General features: G+C 40.2%; 1 protein-coding gene across 1 annotated transcript in view; it reads right to left on the reverse strand.

Annotated features, from left to right (window-relative positions):
* Positions 1-2122: 2122 nt before the first annotated feature.
* Positions 2123-20402, reverse strand: part of Ano5 (anoctamin 5) — a 70716-nt gene continuing 52436 nt past the window's right edge. The window contains exons 14-23 of the mRNA XM_052760225.1: positions 19942-20093; positions 18796-18870; positions 16712-16934; positions 15012-15181; positions 13924-14021; positions 12308-12438; positions 10702-10907; positions 8634-8812; positions 6671-6776; positions 2123-2344 (exon numbers count right to left, since the gene is read on the reverse strand). Coding sequence (XP_052616185.1) covers positions 2123-2344; positions 6671-6776; positions 8634-8812; positions 10702-10907; positions 12308-12438; positions 13924-14021; positions 15012-15181; positions 16712-16934; positions 18796-18870; positions 19942-20093 — 1562 coding nt within the window. The remainder of the gene's footprint in view (positions 2345-6670; positions 6777-8633; positions 8813-10701; positions 10908-12307; positions 12439-13923; positions 14022-15011; positions 15182-16711; positions 16935-18795; positions 18871-19941; positions 20094-20402) is intronic.

Genomic DNA, 20402 nt, shown 5'->3' on the forward strand with positions numbered 1-20402 from the left:
ATTTTGGCTAACAGACTTTCCAGAAAGTGACTCTAGTATCTCAGGGTAAAACATCAAACAGGATGAAAGTTATCAGTGGAAAATTGCAAGGCAAACACGAAGCGAAGACACCAATAAATTATAAGAAACACTTGCTGTAAAATAAATTCCAATTTTGCTCATTTCTACCATTACTTTAGACACTCAGTGCTTGAGGTGATTTTGAACCTACAGTGTATGGACAGCTTTGCGAGTCAGCTTTGTCCTTATCTTGCAGTCTAGCTCCATAATACTTGGAAGTCACAAAATTAAAGTGTATTTCCAAAAAAACTATAATCTCCCCCGCCTTTTTTAAAAGTTAGCACCCATGAAGAAGGCAATATGAGTTGTGCGTGAAAAGCCCTGCAGTGTAATTTGACAGTCTACAAGAACCACAGCTGTGGCTTGATCATGCTAAAAAAGACTGGTTTTCTTAAACTGACCATCTCCACTTATGAAAGTATCTTTCAATTATAAAATCATTTCAAGTGACCCAAACATGCAATCTACCTACTATGTAACAAATCAATATTGCTAATAATGCGATGTGATAATGCTTTTGTTATTTTTATAAAATCCATAATCCCTAGTTCTAAATACTTAGTATCTATCAGTAGTTAGTTAATACTGTAATATCAGCTATGCTGGAAAATCGTGTTATTGTTAAGGGAACACTGCTTTTAAAAAATGTTTTGATCAAGTTTCTTTGTATATATGTGATTTAAAAATATTCCTTTGTAGCTGAATTCTAATTTAAACCCAAAGATTTGAGTACTCTAGAGCTGGACCATATCTCCCACTCTAGTGGTAAGTTACATACAGGCACATATGTGATATTGTATTAACTGAACCCATGACAAGAATTACTGTATATCCACATAGGCCTAAATGTGGAAGGGATACTTCAACAAATATACTTTTCCCACCTAATTATCACCTCACTTGGTCGATGATCTTTTGGTGATAAACTCTGTGCTCACAACACTGCCATTTTCTTTAAGACAAGTGAAATACTTGTGACATGACATCTGAAATACTCTGTCATGTCAAATTACCAATCACCTAGACAATTTTTCATGTGTCAAAGGCGTAGAAAGAAGACACTGGACATTGTAGGTGTGATGCAGTCCATGAAAAGACTGCAGACTTATTACAAGGTTTGGAGGTTTTTTTTAGAGTGAAGAGATCACATTTTGTAAACAGTTTGTGCCCAACTTATACAAATGGCTAGAGCTCAAAAAGGCTTCATGATGCAAAAATCAGCATTTCAGAGAAATTTAAAAGTTTCACTTTATCATTGAATAAGTTAATGTCTATGTACCATCTTGCATTCTTTAGCTCCTAAGAAGACACATTGGCTTTGCACAGTACCTTCACTTGAAAACCTGTAGTCACCTGACACCATGGTGTTGAAGCTAGTCAACAAAATGGAAACACTACCTTCAAAAGCCCTCTGAGAGTCTTTCATAAAAATTCTTCTAGTCTTAGGGAAAAACTGATTCTACCTTTACCAGGAAAGGCTATCTGGGATTCTGACAGAAGCTAACTTTGACCTGACATTGTCAAGAGCACTCTCCTGCTATGATTTTTACCCAGCGTTTGTCAATAGGTGAGTTTCTCAGGACTTCTTCTGATTTTGGCTTTACATGTGTACATTTTACAATGGCAGATGTTCTATGAAATGGTGGGTCTCTTTTCTAGCTTTCTTTTTGATACAACCCTTTTCTTGTTGGGAGGGAGATGGAAGGCACTCAACAGAAGACAGCAGAGATGTGCAGTTGCCCTGGGAAGTGACAGAGCATCCCCCAGGCCAGTGTTTCACTCTAAGTAGCAACACTCCATGATTTTCCAGATTCTGAATCCACAGGCACCACCTGCAAGTGTGTACAGGACCCCATGAGTCACACCCTGGGAGAGCCCAGTGGATGATGCCCACCTGTGTTCTCCTCTGATGCCTGCCTCTATCATAGGGCATAAAGACTCCGAGTTAAAAATAAAAGAAAGAAAGAAAAACAAATGGATACATGAATTCCAGCATCCAGCCAGAAGTCCAGAGGCAACAGTGAACAGAGAAGGGCACAGAGCTTCACGCCTCGTGTGTGGATTAGACAGGGATTTTGTCCGTTGGGGATATGACATCTTCCACTGTGCCATCCTTAACGATGTTATTATGTTCAATATCCAAGTTTTCTTTCAACTTGTTGAGCTCGAAGTCATGAATAATTTTGATAGTCATTAACTTTTCTCGTTTGATTTTCTCTACGACATCTTTTGGAACATCGGGTATCATCCAGGCCAATAAAAATTTTAACAGAAACACGACGTGCTAGGAGTGATAAAAGAAGATCATAGATACTGTTAGGATTATCAAGAATTTAGTACGGAGTCCTTAAAGGTCCCCCTGAGCATCTGATAAACTCTGTTGGACACAAGAAGCACGAAGTTGAATCATGTATACACATACAGGTGTATGTGTGCATGTGTGTATCCTGTAGTTTCCACACACACAATGGAGTTAAATAACTATGTTTAAATAAGCAACTAGAAAAATGGAACATGGATATAAAAAAGCCTGCTCTTTATGGGTACCCCATCCTAAGAACGTAATAAAACATCTCTAAAATAATCCTAATTTCCTTTAGACAGGGAAGCTCACACTCAACCGTGCCATTGGTGATTTAGTGTGAAGGAGAAACTTGAAGCATACTGACCATTTTGTTTGAGATTCTTAGAATATTTTCAGGAATGAAGGTCACCAGCAGTGTAGTGTAGAGTAAAAAACAAGAACATCAGTTTGGCATTTCTATGAGACACAGTAGAATGTTCAGGAGCTATGTGAAGAGTTCTTATTTATTTATTTTTTTTAAAGATTTATTTATTTAGTATACAATGTTCTGCCTGCTTGTATGTCTATCTGCAGGCCAGAAGAGGGCACCAGATCTCATTACAGATGGTTGTGAGCCACCATGTGGTTGCTGGGAATTGAACTCAGGACCTCTGGAAAAGCAGTCGGTGCTCTTAACCTCTGAGCCATCTCTCCAGCCCAAGAGTTCTTATTTTTAATACCAGAAAGCTGTGAGCACAGAGGCACAGGCTATGGTGTAGAGTGGAGGTAGGGGCATGCATTGAAAGCAAAGTTTCTGAAAAGTGAAACTCAGAATACGGAATGTGGACAAGAAAGAAAGAGCAAACACTGTGGGGATACAGGAAGGGAGAGAAATTTCTCACCCAGGAGTTGGGCTGCTCCCCTTGGCTTGCTGAGAACAGAGTCCCAGCATGGTTATTAACACTAAAGCCTTCTCCCCCTTCTCAGCTAGAACCTCCACTTAGGAGTCTCACCAGGAAACCCTTGCACAGCCCCAGTAGTTCCTGATTTTACCTCATCATACTATAATCCCATCTAAGGTACCTCTTTCAGAGCCATTCTCTAATCTCATGTATCAAAAGGAAAGAAAAAAGTTCCGTAGTAACTCTGGAGAATGAACTTCAGAGCTTCTGGGTCACTGTGGTCAATGCTCAGACGCTCAGTTGTGTGCATCCCATACCTACTTAGGTAGGATCTTTTTCTTTCCCTGAGTGTCTTTCTTTCTCTTCACTCGTGTGCTTAAAATATATGTTAAAAACATCTTAGTACAGGGTTGAGTGATGACTCAGTGGTTAAGAGCACCAGCAGCTTTTCCAAAGGACCTGGGTTCGATTCCCAGCCCAGGGCAGCTAACAAATGTTAACTCTGGCTTCAGGGAATCTGACACCATCTTCTGGTCCATGTGGGCACCACACTAATCTAGTACACAAACATACATGCAGGCAAAACACCCATACACATAAACTAAATTAAATAAATATAAGATGGACGTTCTTAGTAAACACTGGCAGTCTCCGAAGAAGTCGATGCCATGCTCATGAGTGTGCTTGGATGTATTCCTTGAGTGCTTTTCCTTCTAGTTCTAAAATTAGTTGTTGACTGATGGTGTTCATGTGTCAGTATGTGGATGACACGGAGAGGTCATAGGACAACTTAGAGAAGCTAGTTCTCTTATTCTATCACATGGGTTCTGGAAACCCAACTTGAATTATCAGGACTGGAGGCAAGCACCCTTACCCATGGAGACATCTTGCCAGCTCCCTTCTTGCTATTAAAAATATAAAACAAACAAAAACCAAACCCAACACTGCTTTATACTGGCTAGGCCTGAAACTCTTTCTGCATGGACCCATTGGGGATAGGAAACTGCAGACTGAACTGTGGATTTCTAATGAAAGGTAGGCACACACCTCTGCACACTAGACTTGTAACCTTTTCCCTTTAACCCCCTGATTCGTGAATGTACAATACTATCCACTGTGCAATAAATTGTCTAACAAGAAAGAAAAAGAACAAGACAGACTTGAACCAAGAAGAAGGAAAGCTAATGAAAAGAACAAAGGGACGGCTCCATCTCTTCACAGGTGAGGACGTATGATCACTGAAGTTTGGAGCAGGGTAGACATCACAGCAGAGAAACCATGGAGAAAGGGGGCTTCTGAGAAGGAAATCACAGAGACAGACATTTTCCACACACACCCCAAACCTGAAGGGTGTGCTTACAGATCTAGGGACCTCAGTCAGCTCCTGGGACAACTATGCAGTCCAGTAGCCAACAACTTGCTTGTGAAGGTTCAGACTGGCAGAGCTGGCGAGAGAACACTCAATGTTGGTTCATCTTAAGGTCATTAACAAGGGACTGGGTGGCCCTGTCCTTTATAGCAGCATCAAAAACTGGACCAAAGTGGAGCAATGTCTTAAATGTTTTTCAAGAGTGCCTAAATTGAGGTTAAAAATGTAGCCAGGCGGTGGTGGCGCACGCCTTTAATCCCAGCACTTGGGAGGCAGAGCTGGGCGGATCTCTGAGAGTTCGAGGCCAGCCTGGGCTACCAAGTGAGTTCCAGGAGAGGCGCAAAGCTACACAGAGAAACCCTGTCTCAAAAAACCAAAAAAAAAAAAAAATGTAATGGCAAACAACCTCAGACTTTTGATTTCAGAACAAATGACTGTCATATTTGTGGGTAAACATTTTAATATTCAAGGTCTCAAAAACAAGCCACTTATAAGCTTTTAATATTTAAGGTCTCAAAAACAAGCCACTTATAAGCTTTCTTCAGAGAGTTCCTGAAAGATGAACCTCAAAATTAGGTAGCAAACCCAAGGGGAGTACTCTTACTGGCTAGAAGAGTGATCTAAACATTTTATGGGAAATGTGAAATAAATTAAAGAAGAATTTAAATCTGATGTAGGGGAAGGAGGGGGAGAGAAAGGAAAGAAAGAACAGGGGTGGGGAGAACATAAACCTAAGCAAAGAGAAGTTTTAGGAGGCTATGGCATGAAACAAAGATTACTAATATTTATAAAGTCATAGTATATGAACCTTAATTAAACTCTTAGGTGAAACTCTGATGAATACACCATTTGAGAGTTGAGCATGATTAAACATCAAAACTGTATCATTTAGTGTATAAAGCATGTACCAGTAATTCTGACCATCAGTCACTCTAAAGGGAATGAATAAAGGCTGCTGATGAACTGAAATGGTACCAGATCCAGGATGCATGGCTACTAACTCACCAAACTATTGTTTCTTGAGATTTTGTAGTTCAGGAGAAGAATGATGGAGCTCTACAAATCAAATATGCATACATGTATACATATATTATAATTATCTTGAGGGGTAGGAGGAAGATGATGGTGTATATATGAAGACAGTGTCAAGTGTGCTCCTGTGTGCTACATGTCACTGTAGGAGGTCAACAATCACAGCCTAACACTAAAATCTGGGTCTGTTGGGACATTGTTCTGCTAGAGCTAAACTGTGACACAAATGGGCTTCAAAGTTGAAAGTGTTTGCCTTTGGAGATCAGGATTTGAGGCTAGTGAGAAATGTGTAAGGCTCTATTAGCTACACAGAATTATCTGATTTTAAACATGCATGCAATGCCTGTATAGCAATAATGAGTCCTGTATAGCACTAATGAGTCCTGTATAGCAGTAATGAGTCTGAGGAACCCCAGTTGAACAGCATGTGCTCAGGTTGGACCTGTGCTGTACTTGGGCACTCCCCAGGGGGACCACATCTTATTTTTTCTCTTCCTATTTAATGAGTTTTATCCATCCTTCCTCTGTGATAGTTACATTTTCTTGTGAACTTTCTCTCCAAATATCGCACCTCGAAGGAGTGCCCTGCAGCGGGCAGAACCAAGGTTTTCGACTGATACACAGATGGTACCAAATCCCAGCTCTAAGTGTAGCTAACTTACCTTAAGTCAATGACTTATTTTGATGACTATCAGGCTCATCTGTCAAAGGTAAAAAAGTAAGGCTAGTTGATGAGAGTGCTCTGGAACAGAGCCTTCAGAACAGATGTTCTGCAAATCAGCCTTTTCCTGACCTTCGCATGCATTTCCTCTCTTTTCCTGTTGCCAAGGTGCCTTTACCAATTGTAAGTGAATGACAAGCTCCCAAAGAGAAGTTGCAACTTACGACAACAAATGATTCCTTAAAAAAAAAGGGAGGAAGCTAACTTCCTGATGGCAGGTGTGTTTAGAAACAGCTGCTTAGGGGAGTGGCAAAGGAAAGGGGAGAGATGAGAGGGATGGGGCAAAGTCCAGGTCAGCTTACTTCTATTACTATGATGAAGACCAGCTTGGCAGCAAGGACATGCCAGAACTGCATGTTATGGGCATACTTGTTCTCATGATCAGGAGGGTACCTGTAATCTCTGTACCTACAAAACAAAACAAAACAAAAAGAACAAAAATGAACATAAATAGGTAGACCTATAGATAGAGACGATTTATGGCAGATAGCTATGATAGATGATAGACAGGTAGACAGATTGAGAGATAGATAACTTATGATAGATACAGATGATAAATAGTTGATAGATAACAGGTAGATAAACAGACATGGAGATAGATGAGAGATAGACAATCTGTGATAGATAAATAAGTAGATAGATAGATGATAGATATATATGACAGGTAGACAGAATGACAGATTTGGCAGTAAGTTTAATAAAGAGATCTGAAATAAACTTTTATTATTTCTCTAGGAAATTGAGAACAAACACAGGTCACAGGAAAGTAACAGATAATATTAAACCTTTTTCTGTTCTCACAGCTCCAGGCTTGTACTACTTACCCATATTACCTCCCAAAGAGGAGATAAACCAGAGCAACTTCCTTGGTATCGTGTTACTTCTCCCATGAGAGGCCAGGCTACCATGGCATTTCGTTGAAATCCTCCTCCTATCTGACCCATCCAACTTGCTATGTGGACCATTTCTGTTTTCCAGAGACTCTGTTTCCTTTTAGATGTACTGACAAGGCAATGTTCTCTTTCTGGACTCTTCTTGTGCTTAGACTTTCAGAATATTCTTTTCTACAAACTCCCTAGACCGATGTTCTTCAAAAACTCACCCCAGCTTTTAGAAAGTGGTGAAACCAAGAAATCAGACAACAGAGATCTCAGTCTTGAACACTGTGCCATGATCCCTTTGTAGCCAAATGTGCCATAGATCAGTGTTTTGTCTTATTATCCTGAAATGGTTTTCTTGCTCCTTTTTGGAATCCCCAAGGGAGAAGTTAGTGTGAGATTGAAGTTGTGTGTACAAATGTGTGCATATGTCTATCAGTCTGTCTGTTATCTATCTACTGTTTACTTATGATCTATTATCTATCTGTATCATCTATTATAAATTATCTCTACATATCAATCTATTTATCTATGAATATGTATCTTTATCATATATTAATACCATCTACCTATTTATCTCTATCATCTATAAATCTATCTTTATCATATATCTCTATCATCTATATATATCCATCATCCATCTTTACTATATATGTCTATCATCTCTATATTTATCTATCAATCCATTTTTATCATCTATCATCTACTTACCATCTATATCTGTCATCTCTCTATCTCTCTATCTGTCTATCTATCTGTCTATCTATCTATCTATCTATCTATCTATCTATCTATCTATCTATCTATCTACCAATCCATCCATCCAACCACCTGCCTATCTTTATCAGTGATCTATCATCTATATTATCTCTATTATCTACTCACCTACTTACTGACTATTGTTTTCATATTCTATGGTATAAAGATCCCCACAGAACATGAAACACTGGGTGTGGTAATAACAGTTCACAAATCCCACCTCACACATTCTACCTGAAAAACCTTTAAGTAGAATACTGGTGAACAGGTCCCATTATTACTTTGTTATCTCTATTTTCTTGGTGTATTTTCTGGGGATAAATGGTTAAAATTCACTAAATTAACCATACTGACTGGTAGATGACATGGTTCAAGTCCAGGAAGCTTGTATTAGCAATTCAAAACCAAGAAGCTATTTAAAAATAACATGACCTCCACCCATAATATTCCTTCCTTTTGTATAGTCTGCCAGGTCATATGATGGATGAATTCCAGAACTGATGCATGGTATTAACCCAGGAAATGTGTTGTCTCAAGCAAACCTTTTACATGATAAGGCAAACATTAGGGAAAAGATAATTTAAGGAAGATATTAAAAGCACAATGCTAGACTATAGACAGAGGAGACCTGCAAGTGGTGAAGTCTTTCTTTTCCGCCGGTGCTGTGTGGTTGGGGAAGTCGGCTATCAGGAACACTGACAAGCTGTTGTTGACATACCCACTCAAGGGCTCCGTGGAATTCAATGAGTAGGCATAGAAGTAAACTAACCGCGGGATGATGTCAGATGTGAACGCAACAATGAAGGCCTGATGGACAAAGAGGAAGGACAATGATGAGCCCAGCCCAGTGCTCCAAGTCTGACTTGTATGCAAGCAAACTTCTGTGAGCCACATGAACATGAGATGACTTAAATACCACTCTAGAACATTCGAAGGCTCATGGGTAGACTGGGATTGATCTTCCAAAATTCCATAGCTACAAAATAGCTAAGTCAGGAATTGAACCTATGTGTATTTGCTGCCCCAAAGCATGCTCTCTTTCTCTCCTTGGTCTTGTCATGGCTCATGATCCTCATTGACACATTCATTCTCCTTAAATTCCCTTGTCTGGGCTAGGAGAGAGACAGGTGGGGGATAGGGGAAGTTATGTGTCTGTATCTCTGTGTTTTTGTATCGATGTGTGTGTTTCTATTTGTATTTGTGTGTGTCTGTTTATATCCATAAAATCTGTGTGTATGTGCTTATATATGTGTATATCTGTGTATATTAATGTATGGATATACCAGTGTGTATTTATGGCTGTGTCTTTCTGTGTGTCTGTGTGCATCTGTGCCTTGTGTATGTGTATTGAGTGTGTCTATAGCAGGCTGATGAATTAAAGGAAAAAGTGTGGGTTGGCGCTTTCTTGGAGCTTATTACAATTAATAATTCAGAACTTCATCTATGGTGATGCTATTTTTTCTAATTCCAATGGTCACAGAAATTGTTTGTTTATTCTAGACTACATGAGTGCATTTACAACCATCTGTCTGACTCTGGCACCTGTGCATTTAGTGATATATTTTTTAAAAGCCATTTCTGTTACTTCTGTGACTACAAGGACATTTGGTATTTCTGTTGCTTATTGAATACATCCGCCATTTTTATTTCTAATATTGGTCATTTCAAAAAAAATTTTAAATCTGGTACAGAGCAGGCTGTCATTGTTTTAATGGGTTTGGGTTTTTGTTTTGTTTTATTTTATTTTTTGTTTTTTTCAAGACAGAGTTTCTCTGTGTAGTCCTTGTTGTCCTGGAACTCAATCTGTAGACCAGGCTGGACTTGAACTCACAGAGATCCACCTGCCTCTACCTCCCGAGTGCCAGGATTAAAGGTGTGTGCCACCACCTCCTGGCATTTGTTTGTTTTGTTTGTGTCTTTTTTTTCTAGCAAACTAACTCTTTCTGTACTCAGTATTTATGTTAATTATTATTTTATCTTTTAAGTTGACTATTATTAATTTTGATTTTAATTTCTTTACTGCTTCTATTTGCGTGTTGTGTCTCTAAGTTTTCCTTTGGTGGCTGAAGTCACATGCTTAGGTTAGGTTTTTCTGTTTTGGTTTTTAAAGAGCATTACCAGCCATGGATTTTTCTGTAACTGTGCTCCACCTCATTTCTTCATGCTCCCACTGTATTTGAACTCTACAATTTCAACCATGTTTCCTTAACATAAAGCTTTCTAAAATAAATCACACATATTCAGTTGTCAAATCTCCTTTTGATTATCTCAGTAAAAGCTTCAATTGATAAAACATAATTTTAGATGAATATGAAGGTTATAAAATTAGTGTTTGTGAAATTTAGTTTAAAAAATCATTTTATAAGTAAAAGTAAGTAAATTTATACTCTATATTATACATATTTGTGTATAATCCATCTTTGACTCCATTGTTCAAACATATTATATTGTCACTGGTTTTCTGACTAGATTAGCACAATCTGTAAGACACTATCATCACGAAATTCCAATGGGAAAATATTATTTTCTTCCTATTGTTCTTGATCAGAAAATAAAGTTGAGGGTGGCTTGTCCTTACAAATCCCCACTGTGATGAAATTGGTGCCAATGAGGATTGAGTCAGGTGTCATTCATGCTCAGCCACCCCACAGAAAGAAAAGGAAGGGCGAAATCACCCCATGGAAAGAGGCACTTACATTAGTTGCAACAGAAAGGATGGCCATTCCATAGAGAATGTCCTGCCAGACACCTATGGAGTGAGCTTTCGCAGCGACAGGTCTCCTATACTGAGTCGTCAGCTTCCAGGCATCCACGCGGATCTCTACAATGTTGTTCATGAGAGCAAACAGGGGGGCCAGGGGAAAAGAGGCCACGAACAATGTGACAAACCCGAACTGAATAACTGGAGAGACACAAGTCAGCCATCATTACCAAGGAGACGAAGGGCCATTCGACCTAGCTCCTGCCACTTAGACCCTCACCTCTTTTCACCTGCCTCATGATGAAGTGAACAAGCAACACTGATCCGTTCCTCACTCTTTTTAAGGAACCTACAACTACTCTGAGGGAGAAGCAATGTGGGTTTCAAGGTGTCACAGCTTTACCTAGAAAACTGATTTGTCTATCTAATTTCAGTATCTTCAACACCAAAAATAAATACAATACAGTCCGCCAATGAATTCACTGCACAGTTATCTCCTAACTAGAAGAAGGTGTGAGAGTTTTCAGTGTAAACTAAGTCTTGGTTGGCTCTCAAGACACAGAAGCTAATTTTGCTATAAATACTATTTCGTACCCCCATGTCAGTACTAACTTCCTCTGCCTGTATATACACATACATGCAGAACTTCCACAGTGAAAAAAATACTGTTTCATCACTCTCGAAAGCAAGAACTACTTAATTGTATACTGAGTTGCATGAAACAAGAATTCCCATCGTTTTATACAACAATGTACACACTATTACCCAACTAATGGCATACAATATAAAGTACATTATGGTAACGCTGGTTTATCTTGAAGGATAAAAATGTTTTCTATCACATCAGCAGATTTTTAAGATAAAATATATAGCATATATGATAAATATTAATTACTTAGTCATTTTCAGATCACCTTTATTGCACCAGGATTTTGATAGTAAGTACATAAATTGCCCTCTATAGTTTCATCAAAGCAGGGGATATTGGTGAGCAGAAGTGGCCTTGGCAGACCACACAAACAACCTGAGCACTAGTTCTCTAAGGGAACAAAGGAAAACTGAATCATTTTTTTCATCTGTTCATATATCCAACCACCATCCATTCATTTATCTTCCATTGATTCATGTCCCTGTATCTTCTTCCATCCATCTGCTATCCTATATACATATTCCTGCCATCTGAATATATATATATATATATATATATATATATATATATATATTCACCTGCTATCTATACATCTCTCCACCATCAAAATATCTATCTTTATTTCTTTCATATGTGTGTGTACATCTGCCATCTATTCATCTACATGCCTATCCATCCATCCACTTACCCACCATTCATCTACACATATACAACCCACCTATCCATCCATCAATCCATCTGCCACTATTCACATATCTATCATTATCCATCCATCTGCCACCTATCCATATATCCACCATCTATCCAACCGTTCACCTATGTTTTATTCAGTAATTCAAACATCTACTATACATAAGAAAGAAAGAAAGAAAGAAAGAAAGAAATTGCGAGAGATGGAAACTATTCATTTTATTAGTGTTATTGCTGCCTCAGAATCATGATTGGAACTTACCTGTTTCCAAGTACTCATAGAACAGCCCAAGTTGTCCGAAAACCTGAAGGTCATTATCTTGCTCCCAGCGACTGTATAGTTTCTCAGAGTGGGTTCGGGTTTTTCGACGTCTCCACCAATTAAAAATCAGGCTGTTAGAAATGATAAAAGTTGACACTTGGAGAAAGAAGCAAGAGAGCCAGTGTGTCAAGTCTGGAAACGGTCAGAAAGGGAGGAGGCTAAGCACCTTAACCTAGCGCAACAGGAGATAAAGTCCAAATGAAAACCTAGTGCTGTTTTCGCCACGTACAGAGGTGAGGAGAAGGCAAGCGATCTGCCTCTGCCTGCTGACAAGAAGAGCGCTCACTCAGAGACAGTCAGGTTGATAGAGCATCTGAAGGAGATGGTTAGTGCCGGGGGCAATAGCCAGTCTCCACACCACTACAATGCTCAGGAAACACTTGTAGAAGTGAGAAATTAAGTATCGTAGAAAGTGTACACGAAAGGAAAAGCAGAGGCTTATCTGAGTACATGCAATAAGACTACAAACCACTGACCAACCAAATTCCACACCATATAAGGTAGATTATGGTAGTGTGGGGATCGCTTCTGGGAGAGGGAGTCTTTAAAACTGTGGCCCCTGGTAGGGCCACATACCTCCAGTGCGTGGCCATATACCTATGAGTATAAACTGAGCTCAGGGAACCATAGCAAAAGAAAAGTGAAAGAAAGTCTAGGATGTGGGAAGTGGATGGGGAGATGGATAGTAGTGGATTTAGGAGGAGTTAGGGGGAGAGTGAACTGAATAGGATTAAAGTACAGTATACCCATGCATGAAATTCTCAAAGAATCACCACAAATTTTATATTAAAAAAATTAAATTACAAAAGTATAATATGCAACATGCAGAATATCCTACTGGGGATCTAATACAGTGAGTCTCCAGTTAAATCCACTTTACTCAACAGCAGAAATAGTCACTTAAAAGCACCATAGGGGGTGAGGCTTATGTCTTTAATCCCAACGCTACAGGAAGCAGAGGCTGACAGATCTCCATGAGTTATGAGCTCCAGGCCAGCCAGAGCCACATGGTTAGACGGTATCTCAAAAACATACAAAAAAAAAAAAAGGCCTGTATTGACACATCACACTGCAGTCAGTAAATATGTACACACGAGTGAGTATATGTAAGAGTTATTTGTCAATTGATAATAAAACTAAAGGGGAACTAAAGAAGAACCCCCCACCACCACCACACTTTTTGAGACAGGGTTAATCTATATAGCCCTGGCAGTCCAGGAACTTAATCTGTAGACCAAGCTTCCCTTAAATTCAGACATTTCCCTGCATCTGCCTCTCCAAGTGCTGGGATTAAAGTCATGTACCATCTCCTGGCCTAGAAGAAAAGCTTTGATGGCTATGCAATTAAATAAATACAACAAAAACCTCTATTACCAGAGGCATTCTACACTGTTCATTAAACATGAGTTGTTCCCATTTGCTTAGACATTTTCTCACAAAGATACCATGATAGTAACATATATATATATATATATATATATATATATATATATATATATATCCGTCTTCTTGCACTGTTATTTAAATCAAACATGCAATGTGTGAGTCATACGTACGGTTGACAGGCTTCATGGATATTTCCAAAAACCTGTTTCCCAATCATGATGATGGTTAGCTGGGTTGTCAGCTCTACCAGACAGCCTGCAGGATCACACTGTTCAGAAACAAGAGAGGAGAAAACAGAGATAGAGGAGGAGAAATGGAATTTTGCAATATATGGAATATCAGAAACTCAAGAAAGTATAGTAATGAGTTATAATATGGTCATCAGAAGCAATGATGGGATTTGGGAGCCATTCAGTCCCATAGACCATGGACTACTACCAGGGTAGCTGCATCATACCCATTTGTGGACTATGTTAGATATACAGACTTCTGAGTCTTAGAAAATTGTGAATCCTTATGTCTAGGCTAGGATTAAAAGGTGGTATAATTTCCATGTGATCAATTTGAAAACCATTGGTCATGTATACCAGACCACAGAAGAACCATTTCTTGACTCTTGACCCTTTGCAGGATGTTTTCAAGAATAAAAGTTCTATTCTACTTACTCTATATTTTACTGCCAGATCATAGGCTCTTTGAAGATCAGTGTCAACTGTCACCCTATTAGAATGTAGTAGAATCACTTGGGCAATGAGCCTCTGGACATGTATATGGAGGATCATTTCTATTATAGTAATTGAAGAGGGAAGACCTGCCCACTGTGGGTGACACCACTCTCTAGATGGGATCCTGGACTGTGTAAGTGGAGAAAGGGGACTGAGCAGCCACAGGCATTCATTGATCTCGGACTCCTGACGGTGGATTCCATGCGACCTGCTGCTTCAAGTGCCTGTTGCCTTGACTTTCCTGCCATGAACGACTGACTATACTCTTGAACTGTGAGAGAAAAGAAATCCTTTCTCCTTTAAGTTGCATTTGCCACAGTATTTTATCATAGCAACAGAAAATGAAACAAGACAGGTTTCATACAAATTCTTGCTCAAAGGAAACTCAAAAATCTAACTGATGATAAGACGGATCAATGGTTGGAGCCAATGTCGGGACTTCTACAACTCGACAATGTCTGAGTTAGTGCTAGGGAGAAAGGTGGGCCTTAATTATCTGAGACCATAGATCTGAGCTAGAAGAGAGTCCTTACCTCTTCACTTCTCCATACGTTAAACATATATGTGTACTTCCCAGGGTAGCCCATGAACTTCCCTTTAAAGAAGGCCACATAAAAGCAAGCCGAGTAATAATTCACAAACTGGAAGAGAAACATCTTCAGAGTGAGACTGCTCTCATACTCCTGGTAAGTTCGAGGAATTTCTGCCAATAAAAATCACCAAGGATAAATGCACTTTCCCTGAATGCTGTACTTAGAAGTGGCTATCGAAGCATACCATTTCAAAGTGTGTGAACATGCTCCTCATTCTGATCTCAGTTGAGCAATATTGAAGAGCTATGTGTTTGTGCTAGCTTCCTGCTGGTCATGCTGTGTTGACCCCATGGCCGGGAGAGCCTAGGAAGCAGTCACTACATTTCAAGGGTGGGGATTTCTCTAGGTATAAGACAGTGTGAGTGTGGGGTTTGAATCCCTACAAAATTGGATGTGCCCCTTGCCATCACTGCTAGACACTGCAGCAAGTCCCATCATGCTTCTCTCTCCTTTGCTCCTGGTTAAGCTGGTGTAAACCAGGTAAGCTTATGTCAAGGGCTGAGACGGTTTCTAACTATATTGTGCTTCCTTCTCATGAACTAAACTGTGCCTGTAAATGCTGGCAGAGATAGCATGTGCTTTCTCTTTTCTTAATTAAAATGCAGTTGTGGTTTGTAGTTTAACAGATTCTAAAGATAAGAAACTATTAATTTCTCTCCAAAGACTGTTAGAGCGTTGTGAGGAGTGCAAGAGTAAGGGAACACACTTTCTTCCATGAGTTAGTGATTTCCCAGTAGAACAGCGGATGCAGACACTCCCATGACACTTTCAGGAAGAGAACAAAATATTCTAAGGACACAGATAACTTCCTTTTGGTGAAGCTTGGCTGAATTGATTAAAAACATCTCAGCCGGGAGCTCAGGGATAATTTTCACTGAAGAAGGCCATGCCTTTTTGGTGTCTTTAAAAGCACCTTACCAGCTCTGATTCACTCACTTGCTCTTGCCCAGAGAAAAAGTAAACTTGACTGAGAACACAAGATTTGAAGGTGATGCAAGGGCTGCTTCCAAAAGTGCTTGCCTGCTGCTTGCCTTGGCGTGGAGCCGTGAGAGGGATGCCCTTGACTGCTAGCTAAGTGGCTAGCCTTGTCTATCTCTGGCTCTGGGTTTTTATTAGAAGACCATTTAGGATTTGTGCAATAACTGGCGTTCCAACGTGGGGCAAGAATTTCCACCTCAAACCCAAGAAAGCTTTAAAAAGGGGTTCTAAAATGGAGCCAAGAACAGCTTCCTAGTTGTGTCTCTCATGCGAACCGTGATGCAGAGACGCCAGCCACCACTAAAGGAGCAACAAGATGCCCAGCAGACGGGTAATGCCACGGCAACGTGGCAGCAAACATATTAATAGGAATGGGTTAATTTAAGATGAAAGAGCTAGCTATGAAGAATCCAGAGCCATAGGTCATACTGTGTGTTTACTTGGGACCGAGTGCCTGCGGGACCAGGAAGGACACAGGAAACCTTCTGTCTACAGTGGGTATTAAGGAATTCTTAAAGAATCAGGTGTGGATCTACTCTGAACAAAGCAGCCTGAAAATTGTGATTTTCAGAGGCCATTTCCCTGGGAGAGGGTCCAAAGCTGGATGTGTAGTGTTGGCCGAAACCGGTGTTTCAATCACTTTTGTAATTTGGCCAGCTTACCCATTTTTGTAATCCAGGCAGATATCCTCTCATAAAAAAAATTCAAGATCACAATGACAATGCAGTTCAGGCATGATCCGGAGAGAGAGGTGGCCATCTGGGGGGTGAAGAAGCTCTTCACATTCTGCAGGGTGGCTTCACTTTCCATGAAGGTGGCAAAGGTGGCAAAGAATGACAGGCGATACACGATGATGGACACCATGCTGCTGAGGAGGAGAGCCATCTGAGGGGAAAACCGAGAGCCACTGCATGTGCCGTTTTCCCATTTTGTCATACTGCTCAGCAGCCGCTCAGGCAGAGTGACTCCTCTGACCATAGAGGCATCAGAGAAGTCACCACAAGGCAGAGGGCTTAAAGAGAAGTCATTTGGTGGCTATGGGTTAAGCATAAAATAGGGGAAAACCATTGCCCATTGTGACAGAAAATATTGTCAACGTGATAGGAGACAGGACGATGAGTGCGTTATCTAGATTAGATTAATTGAGACAGGAAGACCTGTCTTAACCGGGGGTGACATCACTCTATGGGTCTGGGATCTGGACAGGATAAAAAGGGGAAACTGAGCTGAGTACTGACATTCATCTCTTTTTGCTTGGTGACTCTGAATGCAATGTGACCAGCTGCCTCCAGCTCCCATTGCCACACAGTCTCTGCCATGATGGACGGTGCCCTTGAACTGTGAACCAAAATAAACTCCCTTTCCCTTCAGTTGATTCTTACCAGTTACTTCATCATAAAAATGTGAGAAGTGACTACTACATTCAACTTTTTACTTCATTTCCTCAGTGTTTACAAATGACAGCCATATTTCTGAATCTTTAGCTACACCTGTCATCTATCAATTCATCCATCCATCCATCCATCTATCCATCCATTCACCCACCCACATACGTATATATGTATGTATGTATGCATGTATATAATGTCTGTCTGTCTGTCTCTATCTATCAAATCTCTATCACTATAGATTAATTTTTAATGTTGTAAAGAAAATAAAAACAATAATTCTGAACCAGAGACTATTATTGCCACTAATGAATCCCCCTTTCAGGTAAAATTCCCCAAAACATGATCTAGGCTTTCGTTATGTAGTTCCCACGTCAATTTTGTATGCATTGTATATTGCAAAGCACTGTGGCTCTGTATCAATTCAATGACTAGAAAACTTGATTTTAAATTTGAGGAAGCAAGTCCCATTGAGTGATAAGTAGAAAACGAAAACAGAACAACCATCCTGGAGCCATGCCTCCAAGTTCCCTTCTCAGAATTGATCCTGGGGTGGCTATTGGTCCTCCTTTCATTCACATTTTTCTTCCAAAAGTTGTTACGTAAGCCAAGAAAACATATCCCAACTAACTCCTTCAAGATACTAAAAAATATTTTAATAAGAACTGTTAAAAAGTACAGTGTATATGCACTGAAGTTAAACCACAGTCTAAAATAGTTAATTTGTTTACACCCCAATATGACATTCTCTCAGGGGCTACCCCCTCCCCCAAGCTTCTTCCCCAAAATAAAAGGTAACTGTGACAAGTATACAAATTTAGAAAGGAAAAGAAAGTAAAAAATCACTGGGGTGGATAAATGTATTAGTTATAGATATGGAGAAAAACCAACTCCCTCCCATAGATATGTCTTCCTTGGATTTTATTCTCTTTATTTCAACAAGAAAAGGAAGTTTAGTAGTTTAATTGCTTGGTCACATGCGTAGATATTTTGAGGAAGATAAAGACAAATGGGTAACGTTGATAACACTAACCAGAGACTGTAATGAAGATGAACCTGACACTCTGCCTTGTTTTCAAGGTATCAGTCAATGGGACAGACAGGGACAGGTTGTGAAATCAGGACTCTGCTCTCCTCCCCACCTCCGCCCCGCCACACGCATCTTTCTACAAATTTCAGTCTTGGGGAAAATCTATGTAAATTATGGCATGCTTTGTGTGAGAGGTGTAGTCAATGTAGGAAGAATGGGGCATTGCAGGAATGGTCCAAGAGCTGATGCATCAGAGCTATGGAGAGATGCTGGTTAATAGAGGACTGTGTTCTAAAGAAATGGTAAAAGGTTCCAAAATGGTGCTTACCCCGAAGACCACTGTGGTCCCTGACACAAAGTACCATGGGATGCGGTGGCACAGAGGCATGTGTGGCTCCAACTCCTGTAATGTTGGAGAAATAACAAAGTCACACTTTGTCCTCACAGTTGGGACTCCAAATGACAGTAGGAAGATCAAGGAGTATGCTAAAGGTAGAGATCTCACAAAGTGCTCTCTCATTCCATAGTCCATGGCAAGTACCTCCTTCCCTTGAAGAGAAGGCCATCAGACCCTGAAGTGACATCCCACATGAGGTGAGAGACTTAATGAGGCAACCTGCTTCCTAAGTGTTGGGTTGTGGTGGCTTCCAGGGCCTGACAGAGACAAGACAAAGTCCAAACCTCACCACTGATACATGATGAGGTACAACTTCATTCCATCTGGAATGTTTCCTACTTGCTTTACAGCATATGAATTTTCTGGGTTACTACCCAAAACTCAACAGGTCAGGCTCTTCTACCTCAGTCTTCACAGCCTTTAATATACAAGATATTAATTGGATCCGCTGACATTCTGAGCTACAGTCAAACATGTATTTTTATTTACGAAGGTTGCTATAAAGTAAAGAAGAGCTGTCAGAAAACATGCAAACCACAGAATTATACAAAATATAAGAGTCCACATTTATGGATTTTCAAGTTGGACCAAGAGCTACAGAACATTCTCTGGGCTGAGAAGCCTTCTAAGAGCTCTATGGAGATGTAGGATGTGCACACATGTGTGCACACAGAATCTTCTGCACTGTCCCTGTGTGTACCCAACGGATGTGTGCTAATGTGTGCTAGTGCCCGTTGATGGTTCCTATTTCACAGTATAAAAAGACAACAGAGGCATGCCACTTGGCTTCATCAAAAACAAACAAACAAATAAACAAAATAAAAGATAGACTGAGTGTTTACATTTGGATTTTATGGCAAGAAGTATGTATAGATTCTCCCTGATTCTTTCATTTCATTTAGCTCTAACAGATTTGAAATGACGAGGCAGGAATTTTTCATTTCTGGCAATAGGTTTTAGTGTTTGAGCACAACCAGAACTCTCACATGTGGGTCTGCATCAGTGGTACATGACTATTCCAGAGCAGCTGATAGCAGAGGGTTCCCTGAAGAAACCCCTACTCCATGTCTACCATACCTCCGTTACAGGATTTATCTTCTTTCGTTTACACATGGCTTCGAACTCAGGCCTCAGCTGGAGCTGCTGATGTTCTTCTTCGAAGTCTACCAGATCCCACTCATACTCAAGCCTGGCTTGTCGCTGTTTCCAGAACTCCAGAAACAGTGTGACTGCAGTAGAAGAAAGCACCGGGGTGGGACCATCAATAGACGGCCAAACAAAAGTAGCAGGAGAGCAGCCCTAGGGGCCGAAGGGGTGGCTTGCAGTTTAGAGGGCCCGCTCTTCTGGCAGAGGATCTAGTTCAGGCCCCAGCATTCACATCTGGGGGTTCACAACCACATTTAACTCCAGCTCCAGGAGATCTGATGCTCTCTTCTTGCCTCATTGGGCACCTGATGTGCACATATGGCATGCACATGCATGTGCATGTGTGCACATACAATTGAAAATAATAAAAATAAATCTTAAAAAGAAACTTC

This window comes from Peromyscus californicus, unplaced genomic scaffold, assembly GCF_007827085.1.
Source record: "Peromyscus californicus insignis strain IS unplaced genomic scaffold, ASM782708v3 Scaffold_4__1_contigs__length_199733344, whole genome shotgun sequence".
NCBI classification, from domain to species: domain Eukaryota; kingdom Metazoa; phylum Chordata; class Mammalia; order Rodentia; family Cricetidae; genus Peromyscus; species Peromyscus californicus.